Here is a 15,974-nt window from a genome sequence, read left to right as displayed (position 1 = left end):
TATAGTGTATGCAGTGTGTGTATATAGTGTATGCAGTGTGTGTATATAGTGTATGCAGTGTGTATATAGTATATGCAGTGTGTGTATGCAGTGTGTATATAGTGTATGCAGTGTGTGTATATAGTGTATGCAGTGTGTGTATATAGTGTATGCAGTGTGTATATAGTGTATACAGTGTGTGTATATAGTGTATGCAGTGTGTGTATATAGTGTATGCAGTGTGTATATAGTGTATGCAGTGTGTATATAGTGTATATATGAGTATAGTGTATATGTGAGTATAGTGTGTATATAGTGTATGCAGTGTGTATATAGTGTATGCAGTGTGTGTAGTGTATGCACTGTGTGTATATAGTGTATGCAGTGTGTATATAGTGTATGCAGTGTGTATATAGTGTATGCAGTGTGTATATAGTGTATGCAGTGTGTATATAGTGTATGCAGTGTGTATATAGTGTATACAGTGTGTATATAGTGTATGCAGTGTGTATATAGTGTATGCAGTGTGTATATAGTGTATGCAGTGTGTATACAGTGTATGCAGTGTGTGTATACAGTGTATGCAGTGTGTGTATATAGTGTATGCAGTGTGTACATAGTGTATGCAGTGTGTACATAGTGTATGCAGTGTGTATATAGTGTATGCAGTGTGTGTATATAGTGTATGCAGTGTGTGTATGCAGTGTGTGTATATAGTGTATGCAGTGTGTATATAGTGTATGCAGTGTGTATATAGTGTGTGCATAGTGTATATAGTGTGTGCAGTGTGTATATAGTGTATGCAGTGTGTGTATATAGTGTATGCAGTGTGTATATAGTGTATGCAGTGTGTATATAGTGTATGCAGTGTGTATATAGTGTATGCAGTGTGTATATAGTGTATGCAGTGTGTATATAGTGTATGCAGTGTGTATATAGTGTATGCAGTGTGTATATAGTGTATGCAGTGTGTATATAGTGTATGCAGTGTGTATATAGTGTATGCAGTGTGTATATAGTGTATGCAGTGTGTATATAGTGTATGCAGTGTGTGTATATAGTGTATGCAGTGTGTATATAGTGTATGCAGTGTATATAGTGTATGCAGTGTGTATATAGTGTATGCAGTGTGTATATAGTGTATGCAGTGTGTATATAGTGTATGCAGTGTGTATATAGTGTATGCAGTGTGTGTATATAGTGTATGCAGTGTGTGTATATAGTGTATGCAGTGTGTGTATATAGTGTATGCAGTGTGTATATAGTGTATGCAGTGTGTATATAGTGTATGCAGTGTGTATATAGTGTATGCAGTGTGTGCATAGTGTATGCAGTGTGTGTATATAGTGTATGCAGTGTGTGTATATAGTGTATGCAGTGTGTGCATAGTGTATATAGTGTATGCAGTGTGTATATAGTGTATGCAGTGTGTATATAGTGTATGCAGTGTGTATATAGTGTATGCAGTGTGTGCATAGTGTATGCAGTGTGTGTATATAGTGTATGCAGTGTGTGCATAGTGTATATAGTGTATGCAGTGTGTATATAGTGTATGCAGTGTGTGTATATAGTGTATGCAGTGTGTATATAGTGTATGCAGTGTGTGTATATAGTGTATGCAGTGTGTGTATATAGTGTATGCAGTGTGTATACAGTGTATGCAGTGTGTATACAGTGTATGCAGTGTGTATACAGTGTATGCAGTGTGTATACAGTGTATGCAGTGTGTATACAGTGTGTGCAGTGTGTATACAGTGTGTGCAGTGTGTATACAGTGTATGCAGTGTGTATACAGTGTATGCAGTGTGTGTATAGTGTATGCAGTGTGTGTATATAGTGTATGCAGTGTGTATATAGTGTATGCAGTGTGTATATAGTGTATGCAGTGTGTGTATATAGTGTATGCAGTGTGTATATAGTGTATGCAGTGTGTGTATATAGTGTATGCAGTGTGTGTAGTGTATGCAGTGTGTGTATAGTGTATGCAGTGTGTGTATAGTGTATGCAGTGTGTGTATAGTGTATGCAGTGTGTGTATAGTGTGTGCAGTGTGTGTACAGTGTGCAGTGTGTATACAGTGTATGCAGTGTGTATACAGTGTATGCAGTGTGTATACAGTGTATGCAGTGTGTATACAGTGTATGCAGTGTGTATACAGTGTATGCAGTGTGTATATAGTGTATGCAGTGTGTGTATATAGTGTATGCAGTGTGTATATAGTGTATGCAGTGTGTATAGTGTATGCAGTGTGTGTATAGTGTATGCAGTGTGTGTATAGTGTATGCAGTGTGTGTATAGTGTATGCAGTGTGTGTATATAGTGTATGCAGTGTGTGTATAGTGTATGCAGTGTGTGTATAGTGTATGCAGTGTGTGTATATAGTGTATGCAGTGTGTGTATAGTGTATGCAGTGTGTGTATAGTGTATGCAGTGTGTGTATAGTGTATGCAGTGTGTGTATATAGTGTATGCAGTGTGTGTATAGTGTATGCAGTGTGTGTATAGTGTATGCAGTGTGTGTATAGTGTATGCAGTGTGTGTATAGTGTATGCAGTGTGTGTATATAGTGTATGCAGTGTGTGTATATAGTGTATGCAGTGTGTATATAGTGTATGCAGTGTGTATATAGTGTATGCAGTGTGTGTATATAGTGTATGCAGTGTGTATATAGTGTATGCAGTGTGTATATAGTGTATGCAGTGTGTGTATAGTGTATGCAGTGTGTGTATAGTGTATGCAGTGTGTATATAGTGTATGCAGTGTGTGTATAGTGTATGCAGTGTGTGTATATAGTGTATGCAGTGTGTATATAGTGTATGCAGTGTGTGTATATAGTGTATGCAGTGTGTATATAGTGTATGCAGTGTGTATATAGTGTATGCAGTGTGTGTATAGTGTATGCAGTGTGTGTATAGTGTATGCAGTGTGTATATAGTGTATGCAGTGTGTATATAGTGTATGCAGTGTGTATATAGTGTATGCAGTGTGGATATAGTGTATGCAGTGTGTGTATAGTGTATGCAGTGTGTGTATATAGTGTATGCAGTGTGTATATAGTGTATGCAGTGTGTGTATATAGTGTATGCAGTGTGTATATAGTGTATGCAGTGTGTATATAGTGTATGCAGTGTGTGTATAGTGTATGCAGTGTGTGTATAGTGTATGCAGTGTGTATATAGTGTATGCAGTGTGTATATAGTGTATGCAGTGTGTATATAGTGTATGCAGTGTGTATATAGTGTATGCAGTGTGTGTATAGTGTATGCAGTGTGTGTATATAGTGTATGCAGTGTGTATATAGTGTATGCAGTGTGTGTATAGTGTATGCAGTGTGTATATAGTGTATGCAGTGTGTATATAGTGTATGCAGTGTGTATATAGTGTATGCAGTGTGTGTATAGTGTATGCAGTGTGTGTATATAGTGTATGCAGTGTGTATATAGTGTATGCAGTGTGTGTATATAGTGTATGCAGTGTGTATATAGTGTATGCAGTGTGTATATAGTGTATGCAGTGTGTGTATAGTGTATGCAGTGTGTGTATAGTGTATGCAGTGTGTGTATAGTGTATGCAGTGTGTATATAGTGTATGCAGTGTGTATATAGTGTATGCAGTGTGTGTATATAGTCTGTCTGTCTGCGTTAGAGCCCGCGCTTTGCACTAGTGACTGCGCATTAATTCCAGGCACGTGGCCGCTATCAGGACGCCAATGAGATCCGTGAACAGCGCTCATTCCAGCTGTCAGCGTCTGGTCAGCCATTTTCTATGAGACGCTTTGTTTTCCCAGCGGCCATGTTCTGGATAGGAGGTCTCCGTGCCCTGCCCCTGTCAGGCGTGTAGATGGCAGTGTCGGCTCGCCCTTGTGTACTTGCAGGGGCCGTGCTTCTCGCGCAGAGGAGGGGATAAACCATGAGCGTGCTGTGGAGCGGCGGTTTGCTCCGACTCCATCGGGCCGTGGTCTCCTGTAGTCCCGGAAGACCTCTAGCGTGTCGCCGCTGGCTCAGCATGCAGCGCTACAGCACTGAGGAGCGGGGGCGGCCCAACACTGCGGAGTACCGGCTGTACTTCAGTAAGTAGGAGCAGGCTGAGGACAGGGGGGTTCTCGTCGCCAGCCGCGCAGTCTCCTGTCAGTGAGCGCACGGACTCCCCTCTCTTCTCGTCACATGGACCTGGCGGCGGCTATAAATACTCCGTCCACAGTGCCGTCTACCAGACTGGTCTGCTGGCTGTGGAGGCTGACAGGCCTCTGTGACCTTGTCACACCTGGACGTGGGAAAAGCGTTTGACCTTCCTCTGTCACTGCCTTACAATGCCACCTTTCCACTCTCCTTGTCCTGTGCACTCCATGTGGTGGGGTCATGACCTGCCTGTACAGGAGGTCACCTCGCCTGAAGGTCGCTGGTAACCATGATGAAAGTCTCTCAGTAAATGACACAATATTAAGCCTGGTACAAAATTACCGAAAGGTCGTATCTATGACCCCGTGTGGTGCCCATGTGCTGCCCCACTGGAGGTGGAGAGAACAAATTGACTGAACCTTTTGTCCACCACCTTAAAATAAAGAATGTTTCTGGGGCATCATCCGCAATAAAAACGTGCTGGAAGTGTGCACGTGACTGGTCCTGCCCATTGTGCCTCTGTCCATCTACAGCTCATGCTTAAAGGCAATCTGTCAGCAGCTTCTTGCTATGGAATCTGAGAGCAGCGCGATGTAGAGACAGAGCCCCTGATTCCAGTGCTGTCACTGGACTGCTTGGTGCAGTTCTGATAGAATCCCTGCTTTCTCAGGTGGAGATGTAGCAGTGGTCAGAATGCTGGTGATGGGTCGTTTGTGAACAAAGATGCGGCTCCCTGCTGTAAACGATGGGAACCAGCACCCCACTGAATGGCTCTCACTGGGCGTAAAATTCTGTGCCCAGCTGATGCAACTCCACCCATTAGTCAATTTAAGTGGCTGACTGCAAGTAGGCAGTGTTTCGGGCGTGAGTGGGCGGGGTTTTGAACACATTCACGTCATTTTAAATGTGTTCACATATTCTGAACACATTTAATAGGGATCAAGTTAGGATCCAAAACCGCTGGCTCTTGAGTGGAGCTGAGAGTCAGATCACCAAAAAGAGCTGGACACCTCTGATGGGGGTGGGGTTACACAGATTAACTGGACTGCCTGGCATGTGGGATGTAGTCCTGTATTGATAATCTCCTGCTGATAAAACACTGATTGTATTGAAACTACATGAAGCTGCTGATTGTTGGAAGCGGGCTTTCTGCAGCTACATCTTTATGCTCTGACTACATAGCAAAAACTTTCTGACAGAATTTCTTTAAAGGGAATCTTTCAGCAATATTTTACCCCCTCAAAATTATTTATATGCACCTGTAGCTTTTTCAAAGACAAGTCCAGCAACACAACACCTTTACTTGGCCAGTTAGCAAAAACTGCCATGTTGGAAACTCATTAAATTTAATGACCCCTAGGCCGAGACCTTACTGAACGTGCAAGGGCAACTCCACAAAAATCATTTGATCCTACAGAATACAAGGAGTAAACAAGGAGTCCTATACCTCAGAGAAACACAAAGGTATATAAAGTGACGTGAGACGCAAGTTGTTTAAGTAGAATACAAAAATATCTTTATAAATTAAACTCACAAAATGAATGCGGGCATATAGCCCAAATACAATGGGGGGGACAAAACAAATAGGTGTCACAAAACACCAGAGAACCTCCCTCCACTAGACGTATCAACATCAAAGAATAGCCCCGAGCAAAAACGGACAGATGAAACTCCATGAAGAGAGGTCTAACTAGCAAGTGCGTTCCCTCCCCCCACACGGGTAAGCAACAGATCCTACTATGCACTATGAGCAACACTCGCTTTTTTCCTCTCCTGGGTCCTGAATAGCACTTGCTAGTTAGTCCTCTCTTCATGGAGTTTCATCTGTCCGTTTTTGCTCGGGGCTATTCTTTGATGTTAAAGGGAACCTGTCACCCCGTTTTTTCAGATTGAGCTATAAATACTGTTAAATAGGGCCTGCGCTGTGTGTTACTATAGTGTATGTAGTGTACCCTGATTCCCCACCTATGCTGAGAAATACATTACCAAAGTCGCCGTTTTCGCCTGTCAATCAGGCTGGTCAGGTCGGGTGGGCGTGTTCACAGCGCTCTTTTCTTCCCCAGCTTTCCGTTGGTGGCGTAGTGGTGTGCGCATGTCCAAGTTCCGAATTCCCTGCGCCCACGTGAAGACACAGCGCGCGATCTGCGCTGTCATCCCTTTCATCGGTGGGGTCGGCCATCTTCCTGGGGCCACGCGTGCGCAGATGGAGTGCTCTGCTGCACGGGGCTTCAGGAAAATGGCCGCGGGATGCCGCGCGTGCGCACAAGAGATCGCGGCGGCCATTTTCCCAAAGCCGAGTTTGCATCTCGGCTTTGGGAAAATGGCCGCCGCGATCTCTTCTGCGCATGCGCGGCATCCCGCGGCCATTTTCCTGAAGCCCCGTGCAGCAGAGCACTCTATCTGCGCACGCGCGGCCCCAGGAAGATGGCCGCCCCCACCGATGAAAGGGATGACAGCGCAGATCGCGCGCTGTGTCTTCACGTGGGCGCAGGGAATTCGGAACTTGGACATGCGCACACCACTACGCCACCAACGGAAAGCTGGGGAAGAAAAGAGCGCTGTGAACACGTCCACCCAACCTGACCAGCCTGATTGACAGGCGAAAACGGCGACTTTGGTAATGTATTTCTCAGCATAGGTGGGGAATCAGGGTACACTACATACACTATAGTAACGCACAGCGCAGGCCCTATTTAACAGTATTTATAGCTCAATCTCAAAAAACGGGGTGACAGGTTCCCTTTAATACCTCTAGTGGAGGGAGGTTCTCTGGTGTTTTGTGACGCCTATTTGTTTTGTCCCCCCCATTTTTACTCTCATTTTGTATTCGGGCTATATGCCCGCATTAATTTTGTGAGTGAGTTTAATTAATAAAAGTATTTTTTTATTCTACTTAAACAACTTCTGTCTCGCTTCACTTTATATACCTTTGTGTTTCTTTGAGGGCTATGACTCCTTGTTCTCTGTAGGATCAAAAAACCTTTAAATGGCCAGTCTGTTCCTCCATTAATGAGAAATCTGTGTTTAAGTTAATATGAAAATGAGACTGATGTGCTTTGGATGCGGTAGCACTTCTCAAGCCTCTGTCATTCCAGCTCTATTCTTCACCCTCCTTCTGCTGTATGACTAAGCTCTTTGCTTAGTCATACAGCAGAAGGGCTGTCGGTCAAGCAGGAAGGAGAAGGCAAAACTGGGTGGAGAATAGAGCTGGAGTGACCGAGCCTTGAGAAGTGCCTCCACGTCGTCCAAAGTGGTGGTGGTGGTGGAGTTACCAGTGTGGTATCTAATGGCCGCTCACCTGATCTCCCTGCAGAGCTGTGTGTGATTATAACTGACACATCTGCAGGTTCCTCTCAGCTTCCAGCTCGCAGGCAGACAGGGTTGTAATATTGTTACAATACAGCAGAGCTCAGAGAGCTCCAGAAAATGTGTTTGCAAGAAGCCAAATTATATTTCTCCTATCCTGAGTTAGTTACTTGTCTCACACTGGTATCTCCCCTTCATGTAAAATAATGTCTGGAGGCAGAGTTACCTTCCAGGCAGCGTCCTCCCCATAGCCTGGAAGAGGTCATTTATATGAAGTGATAAAAGATGATTTCTCAAACAACAAGGCATCAGATATGAGACATACAAGGTAGGGCTTACTTCAGAAGTCTATAAGCTGTATGCCCATGTTAATAGTTTAGATACAGTAGGTCAAATGGGTTGTCCGACCCCCTTTATGGTGACCCCGTGATATCATACTTGCATGTGGAATGACCATGTTGATGCCTTCTGTGAATTTCGACCACCACTTTCTAGGATGGAAGACACCGTTCAGATTTCTACTACAGAAGATTTTGTCTATCTTCCCTTCCTCCACCCCTCCTCCTCATTTACCTATGGCTTTTATTAAAGGTATTTTAGTAAAAATGCTGTGTATCTGCAGAAGTAAAACGTTGCAGGTGTGGAACCAGGTGGACACCTAGCCATTTAGGCTGCTCCTGCTCTAATGTAGGGGGTCTTGATCAGGAGACCTCCACTGACTTGCAGTTTGTACCGAATGTCGATCAGTGATCTCGCAAGTTGATCGGACTGATGCAAACTGGACATATAATCGTAAAGACCCATACAGTTTGCTTATGCTCAGTGACGACTGTTACTTTCCGTGAAGATTTGATCAGCTAGCAAGCAATTGTTTGATACACAAGTTAGTAGTTCTGTATCTATAAAAACTATCAAATGTAAATATATAATACACTAGTCAAATATGAGAAGATTATCTTTATTTTTAATTTAGCCGGCTAAATGGACTCCGCTAATAAATAATAACCAGAAATAGGTATATTAATTATAAGAATATAAATAAAGTGACGTGTTGTCTTGTGAGACTTTTTCCCCTTAAATGTTTTTTTTTAAATTTTTGATAATTGGTTGTTCGGCTGAATTAAAGATAGTCTTTTCATATTTGACTAGTTGTATATTTAAACATATAACCCAGACCCATTACCTTACACTTGGGAAGGGTAACACTCTACTAAATATATAAACATACTGACCAACAATACAGTTATTAAACTGTGCTCAATCAAAGAAGTGTTGTTCCTTTTTTGCTTAACCCCTTAGTGACAGAGCCAATTTGGTACTTAATGACCAGGCCAATTTTTGCAATTCTGACCACTGTCACTTTATGAGGTTATAACTCTGGAACGCTTCAACGGATCCCGCTGATTCTGAGATTGTTTTTTCGTGACATATTGTATTTCATGTTAGTGGTAACATTTCTTCGATATTACTTGCGATTATTTATGAAAAAAAACGGAAATATGGCGAAAATTTTTAAAATTTTGCAATTTTCAAACTTTGTTTTTTTATGCCCTTAAATCAGAGAGATATGTCACAAAAAATAGTTAATAAATAACATTTCCCACATGTCTACTTTACATCAGCACAATTTTGGAAACAAAATTTTTTTTTGTTAGGGAGTTATAAGGGTTAAAAGTTGACCAGCAATTTCTCATTTTTACAACACCATTTTTTTTTAGGGACCACATCACATTTGAAGTCATTTTGAGGGGTCTATATGATAGAAAATAACGAAGTGTGACACCATTCTAAAAACTACACCCCTCAAGGTTCTCAAAACCACATTCAAGAAGTTTATTAACCCTTTACGTGCTTCACAGGAACTGAAACAATGTGGAAGCAAAAAATGAACATTTAACTTTTTTTTGCAAACATCTTAATTCAGAACCATTTTTTTTATTTTCACAAGTGTAAAAACAGAAATGTAACCATAAATTTTGTTGTGCAATTTCTCCTGAATGCGCCAATACCCCATATGTGGGGGTAAACCACTTTTTGGGCGCACCGCAGAACTTAGAAGTGAAGGAGCGCCGTTTGACTTTTTCAATGCAGAATTGGCTGGATTTGAGATCGGACGCCATGTCACGTTTAGAGAGCCCCTGATGTGCCTAAACAGTGGAAACTCCCCACAAGTGACACCATTTTGGAAACTAGACCCCTAAAGGAACTTATCTAGATGTGTGGTGAGCACTTTGAACCCCCAAGTGCTTCACAGAAGTTTATAACGTAGAGCCGTGAAAATAAAAAATCGCTTTTGTTTACACAAAAATGATCTTTTCGCCCACAAATTCTTATTTTCACAAGGGTAACAGGAGAAATTAGACCACAAAAGTTGTTGTGCGATTTCTCCTGAATACGTCGATACCCCATATGTGAGGGTAAACCACTGTTTGGGCGCACCGCAGAGCTTGGAAGTGAAGGAGCGCCGTTTTACTTTTTCAATGTAGAATTGGCTGGAATTGAGATTGGACGCCGTGTCGTGTTTGGAGAGCCCCTGATGTGCCTAAACAGTGGAAACCCCCCACAAGTGACCCCATTTTGTAAACTAGACCCCTTAAGGAACTTATCTAGATGTGTGGTGAGCACTTTGAACCCCCATGTGCTTCACAGAAGTTTATAACGTTGAGCCGTGAAAATAAAAAATCGCAGGAGAAATTAGACCACAAAAGTTGTTGTGCAATTTCTCCTGAGTACGCTGATACCCAATATGTGGGGGTAAACCACTGTTAGGGCGCACCGCAGAGCTTGGAAGAGAAGGAGTGCCGTTTTACTTTTTCAATGTAGAATTGGCTGGAATTGAGATTGGACGCCATGTCGCGTTTGGAGAGCCCCTGATGTGCCTAAACAGTGGAAACCCCCCACAAGTGACACCATTTTGGAAACTAGACCCAGTAAGGAACTTATCTAGATGTGTGGCGAGCACTTTGAACCCCCATGTGCTTCACAGAAGTTTATAACGTAGAGCCGTGAAAAAAAAAAATTGCATTTTTTCTACAAAAATGATCTTTTTGCCCACAAATTTTTATTTTCACAAGGGTAACAGGAGAAATTAGACCACTAAAGTTGTTGTGCAATTTCTCCTGAGTACGTCGATACCCAATATGTGGGGGTAAACCACTGTTTGGGCGCACCGCAGAGCTTGGAAGAGAAAGAGTGCCGTTTTACTTTTTCAATGTAGAATTGGCTGGAATTGAGATCGGACGCCATGTCGCGTTTGGAGAGCCCCTGATGTGCCTAAACAGTAGAAATCCCCCCACAAGTGACCCCATTTTGGAAACTAGACCCCTGTTGTGAATTCTGTGGCTGAATTCACTCCTGTGGTCACAAGTGGTACTGCAGCTTCTGAGCTTCCTCCCTCAGGTGTTCTGGTGAGCTCGTTAACTGCTTCATTACTTAACTCCGCCTGATGCTGCTATCCTTGCTCCTTGTCAATGTTCCAGTGTTGGATCTGAGCTTCTCCTGATTGTTCCTGTGACCTGCTGCTCTGTATAGCTAAGTGCTTTTTGCTTTTTTGTTGCTTTTTTTCTGTCCAGCTTGTCTTTTGTTTTGCTGGAAGCTCTGAGACGCAAAGGGTGTACCGCCGTGCCGTTAGTTCGGCACGGTGGGTTTTTTTTGCCCCCTTTGCGTGGTTTTGCTTTAGGGTTTTTTGTAGACTGCAAAGTTCGCTTTACTGTCCTCGCTCTGTCCTAGAATATCGGGCCCCACTTTGCTGAATCTATTTCATCCCTACGTTTTGTCTTTTCATCTTACTCACAGTCATTATATGTGGGGGGCTGCCTTTTCCTTTGGGGAATTTCTCTGGGGCAAGTCAGGCCTATTTTTCTATCTTCAGGCTAGCTAGTTTCTTAGGCTGTGCCGAGTTGCCTAGGTAGTTGTTAGGCGCAATCCACAGCCGCTTTTAGTTGTGTTTAGGATAGGATCAGGTGTGCAGTCTACAGAGTTTCCACGTCTCAGAGCTCGTTCTTGTATTTTTGGGTATTTGTCAGATCACTGTGTGCGCTCTGATCGCTAAGCACACTGTGTTTCTGGATTGCCTTCATAACACCTGTCATTAGCAAACATAATAGACCCCCCATGGAATTTATCTAGATGTGTGGTGAGAACCTTGAATGCCCAAGTGCTTCACAGAAGTTTATAATGCAGAGCCGTGAAAATAAAAAATATTTTTTTTTTCCACAAAAAAGATTTTTTAGCCCCCAAGTTTTTATTTTCACAAGGGTAACAAGAGAAATTGGACCCCAAAAGTTGTTGTCCAATTTGTCCTGAGTATGCTGGTACCCCATATGTGGGGGTAAACCACTGTTTGGGCGCACGGCAGAGCTCGGAAGGAAGGAGCGCCGTTTTGGAATGCAGACTTTGATAGAATGGTCTGCGGGTATTATGTTGCGTTTGCAGAGCCCCTGATGTACCTAACCAGTAGAAACCCTCCACAAGTGACACCATTTTGGAAACTAGACCACCCAAGAAACTTATCTAGATGTGTGGTGAGAACTTTGAATGCCCAAGTGCTTCACAGAAGTTTAGAATGCAGAGTTGTGAAAATAAAAAATATTTTTTTTTCTCCACAAAAAAGATATTGTAGCCCCCAAGTTTTTATTTTCACAAGGGTAACAGGAGAAATTGGACTGCAATAGTTGTCCAATTTATCCCGAGTACGCTGATGCGCCATATGTGGGAGTAAACCACTGTTTGGGCGCACGGCAGAGCTCGGAAGGGAAGGAGCGCCTTTTTGGAATGCAGACTTTGATAGAATGGTCTGTGGGCATTATGTTGCGATTGCAGAGCCCCTGATATACCTAAACTGTAGTAACCCCCCACAAGTGACCCCATTTTGGAAACTAGACCCCCCAAGGAACTTATCTAGATGTGTGGTGAGAACTTTGAATGCCCAAGTGCTTCACAGAAGTTTAGAATGCAGAGTCGTGAAAATAAAAAATATTTTTTTTTTCACAAAAAAGATATTGTAGCCCCCAAGTTTTTATTTTCACAAGGGTAACAAGAGAAATTGGACCCCAGAAGTTGTTGTCCAATTTATCCCGAGTACACTGATGCCCCATATGTGGGGGTAACCCACTGTTTGGGCGCACGGCAGAGCTCAGAAGGGAGGGAGCACCATTTGACTTTTTGAGCGCAAAATTGGCTGTCGTGTTTGGAGACCCCCTGATGCACCTAAACAGTGGAAACCCCCCAATTCTAGCTCCAACCCTAACCCCAACACACCCCTAACCCTAATCCCAACCTGATCCATAATCCTAATCACTAACCCTAACCATAATCACAACCCTTACCCCAAAACAACCCTAATGTCAACCCTAACCATAACCCTAAATCCAACACACCCCTAATCCTAATCTCAACCCTAACCTCAAACCTAACCCTAATCCCAATACACCCCTAATCACAACCCTAACCTTAACCCTAATCCCAAACCTAACCCTAATCCCAAGCGTAACCCTAATGCCAACCCTAACCCTAATACCAACCCTAATCCAAACCCTAACCCTAATCCCAGCTCTAACCCTAACTTTAGCCCCAACCCTAGCCCTAACTTTAGCCCCAACCCTAACCCTAGCCCTAAGGCTACTTTCACACTTGCGTCGTTTGGCATTCCGTCGCAATCCGTCGTTTTGGACAAGAAACGGATACTGCAAATGTGCCCGCAGGATGCGTTTTTTGCCCATAGACTTGTATTGCCGACGGATCGTGACGGATGGCCACACGTCGCGTCCGTCGTGCACTGGATCAGTTGTGTTTTGGCGGAGCGTCGGCACAAAAAAAGTTCAATGAAACGTTTTTTTGTACGTCGCATCCGCCATTTCTGACCGCGCATGCGTGGCCGTAACTCCGCCCCCTCCTCCCCAGGACATAGATTGGGCAGCGGATGCGTTGAAAAACTACAGCTGCTGCCCACGTTGTGCACAATTTTCACAACGTGCGTCAGTATGTCGGGCCGACGCATTGCGACGGCCCCGTACCGACGTAAGTGTGAAAGAAGCCTAACCCTAAATTTAGCCCCAACCCTAACCCTAAATTTAGCCCTAACCCTAGCCCTAACCCTACCCCTAACCCTATCCCTACCCCTACCCCTAACCTAACCCTACCCCTAACCCTACCCCTAATCCTACCCCTAATTTTAGCCCCAACTGCTGTTCTCCTGCCGGCCGGCAGATGGAGACAGATGGCGGGCGCACTGGGCATGCGCCCGCCATTTTCTTCTGCCGGCGGCCAGGAGGATCAGCAAGAGGATCCAGGGACACAGGTGAGTATTGTAGGGTCCCCGAATCCCCCTATTTCTCTGTCCTCTGATGTGCGATCACATCAGAGGACAGAGAATTACACTTTTTTTTTTTTTTTTGCGGTCGCCGGTAAACAGTTAATTACCGGCGATCGCAAAACAGGGGTTGGTAAAACCGACCCCGATCATGCTCTTTGGGGTCTCGGCTACCCCCGGCAGCCGAGACCCCAAAGATTCTCCCGGTGCCGGCCGGCGGGCGCACTGCACATGCGCCCGCCATTTTGAAGATGGCGGCACCCACCGGGAGACACGAGGAGCATTGGGGGAGCTAGGTGAGTATTGGGGGGCCACCTGGGACCCCTTTTCTCTGTCCTCCGATGTGCGATCACATCGGAGGACAGAGAAATTAAAAAGAGATCGCTTTTTTTTTTTTTTGCGATCGCCGGTAAACGGTTAATTACCGGCGATCGCAAATGCGGGGTGGGTTAAAAAAAAACCCGAATCATGTTCTCTGGGGTCTCGGCTACCCCCGGCAGCCGAGACCCCGGAGAAAGTCGGCCTCTGGGGGGCGCTATGTACTTTTTCCACAGCGCCGTTAATTAACGGCGCTGTGGTTTAAGTACCCTTAGCGGCCGCCGTTAAAAGCCGTATCGGCGGTCGCTAAGGGGTTAAAAAGCTATAACTTTATTAACACAAGCATAATATATACAATTAAAATAGTGCCTCTGAACCACAAAAATCACAATGATGGCAGGTAAGCGCTAGCAATACACGCATAAAGGAAAGTTGCAAAACATTTGATTGTTAATATTTATAAATCGCTACCAAAAAATCATAGAACATGCTAAGAAAACACCTCAATTATTATACCCAGTTGGCTATCCTTGATTTCATGCAAAACACTTGTTTATTAATGTTTTATATTTGTAGATTACTATCAAGAAAAAGATGTCAAAAGTTGCTAGTAGCTATGGGTAATCCGTAGAATGTACAAAAAACTGCATTCAATCTACAGGTATAAGCTATGCTGGTATCTCAATCCAAACAGTCTTATAAGCCTTATCCAAAAAAACAATTTATGCTAGCCAAAATGATATGTGTATAAAAATACTACATGCATCTACATAACAATTAGAAAGCTTATTAACCCACAAATGTTTCTCCAAAGACAAATCATCAAACCACAGCAGTGTTTGTTCACCCAGTCCGGCATCAGAATATGCAGGTTTTAGTGACAGAATAGCGGGTATGTCAGCTCAACAAGACTCGTACACTATAGAATTGTTAATAATAAAGATTGACAAACGCATAATTAAGCTGTGGAAACTAATCAATACATATTACCTAAATGCGTGGTGCTCCCTGTTAACACTAGGACTACTGGTATAGTCATTTTGACTACTTGCACTTGAGTAGTTCTAGTCGGGGTCACGAGTCCAGTAGTCCTAGTGTTAATAGCCGCGTGGCACGCTGCACCTTGCCAGACCCCGACGCGCGTTTCGCGACAGCTTCCTCCTAGTTGTATATTGTATGTATAAGTTTGATAGCTAACAAGCAAGCGTTTCATTAGTGAGGGTCCGCAACGACTGACCAAGACATTGTTTGCACGGTCAGAGAGCGCTGTATGCCACTGGGGCAGAGTGCCAGTCACTGGCGTATTGACACTTGCAAGTGGCAACAAATCTAACTTCCATTTCTTGCAACTTGCTTATCGGAGTGCTTTGTGGATCGCAATGTAACGCCATTGACTTTGAATTATGCTGTAGTTATGCTGGTATACAGCAAATTACCTTGTAGCCCCAACTTATATCTGGTTTTCATGGGGATTTACAATTCATGAGCTTTGTGTTCTAATAGTGAATGGTAAAATAAAAATTGTACTATTCTCCTCGTCTCATCTTGTGAAGACAACTCCTCCTTGGCATTCAGTCTAATATGGATTTGTCATGGAACAACCCCTATAATTTACTCGTCTTCCTCCCTTGCCTCTACTATGATGCAATAAATTGGCCTTCATGCAATGTCACATACCAAAGATGGCCAGTCACTGCCTGCGTAACATTATCACTATGTAGTGTGTAGACTCACTAGTATGTTGTTGTTTTTTTTGTAACTTTTGAAAACTGCTGTAAATCGGAAAACCGTTTATCTCCATGACTATATTATTGTAAATGGCAGTGGATCAGAGTCCTCATGTAGAAAGCGGCAGTGGATCAGAGTCCTCATGTAGAAAGCTGCAGTAATGCGACTGTTCAGTTTTGGCTTTGACTCCATTTAATACAGTAGACTTTCTCTGACT

The 15,974-nt window shown here is 43.5% G+C and overlaps 1 protein-coding gene across 1 annotated transcript in view; it reads left to right on the top strand.

Moving 5' to 3' along the window:
* The first annotated feature begins 3,717 nt into the window (after positions 1-3,717).
* PPA2 (inorganic pyrophosphatase 2) overlaps positions 3,718-15,974 on the top strand; it is a 45,699-nt gene continuing 33,442 nt past the window's right edge. The window contains exon 1 of the mRNA XM_069743703.1: positions 3,718-4,046. Within this exon, the coding sequence (XP_069599804.1) occupies positions 3,887-4,046 (160 nt within the window). The 5' untranslated portion in view covers positions 3,718-3,886. The remainder of the gene's footprint in view (positions 4,047-15,974) is intronic.

Source organism: Ranitomeya imitator, chromosome 1 (assembly GCF_032444005.1).
Source record: "Ranitomeya imitator isolate aRanImi1 chromosome 1, aRanImi1.pri, whole genome shotgun sequence".
In the NCBI taxonomy this organism is placed as follows: domain Eukaryota; kingdom Metazoa; phylum Chordata; class Amphibia; order Anura; family Dendrobatidae; genus Ranitomeya; species Ranitomeya imitator.
This window is presented reverse-complemented; position numbering and strand designations above follow the sequence as displayed.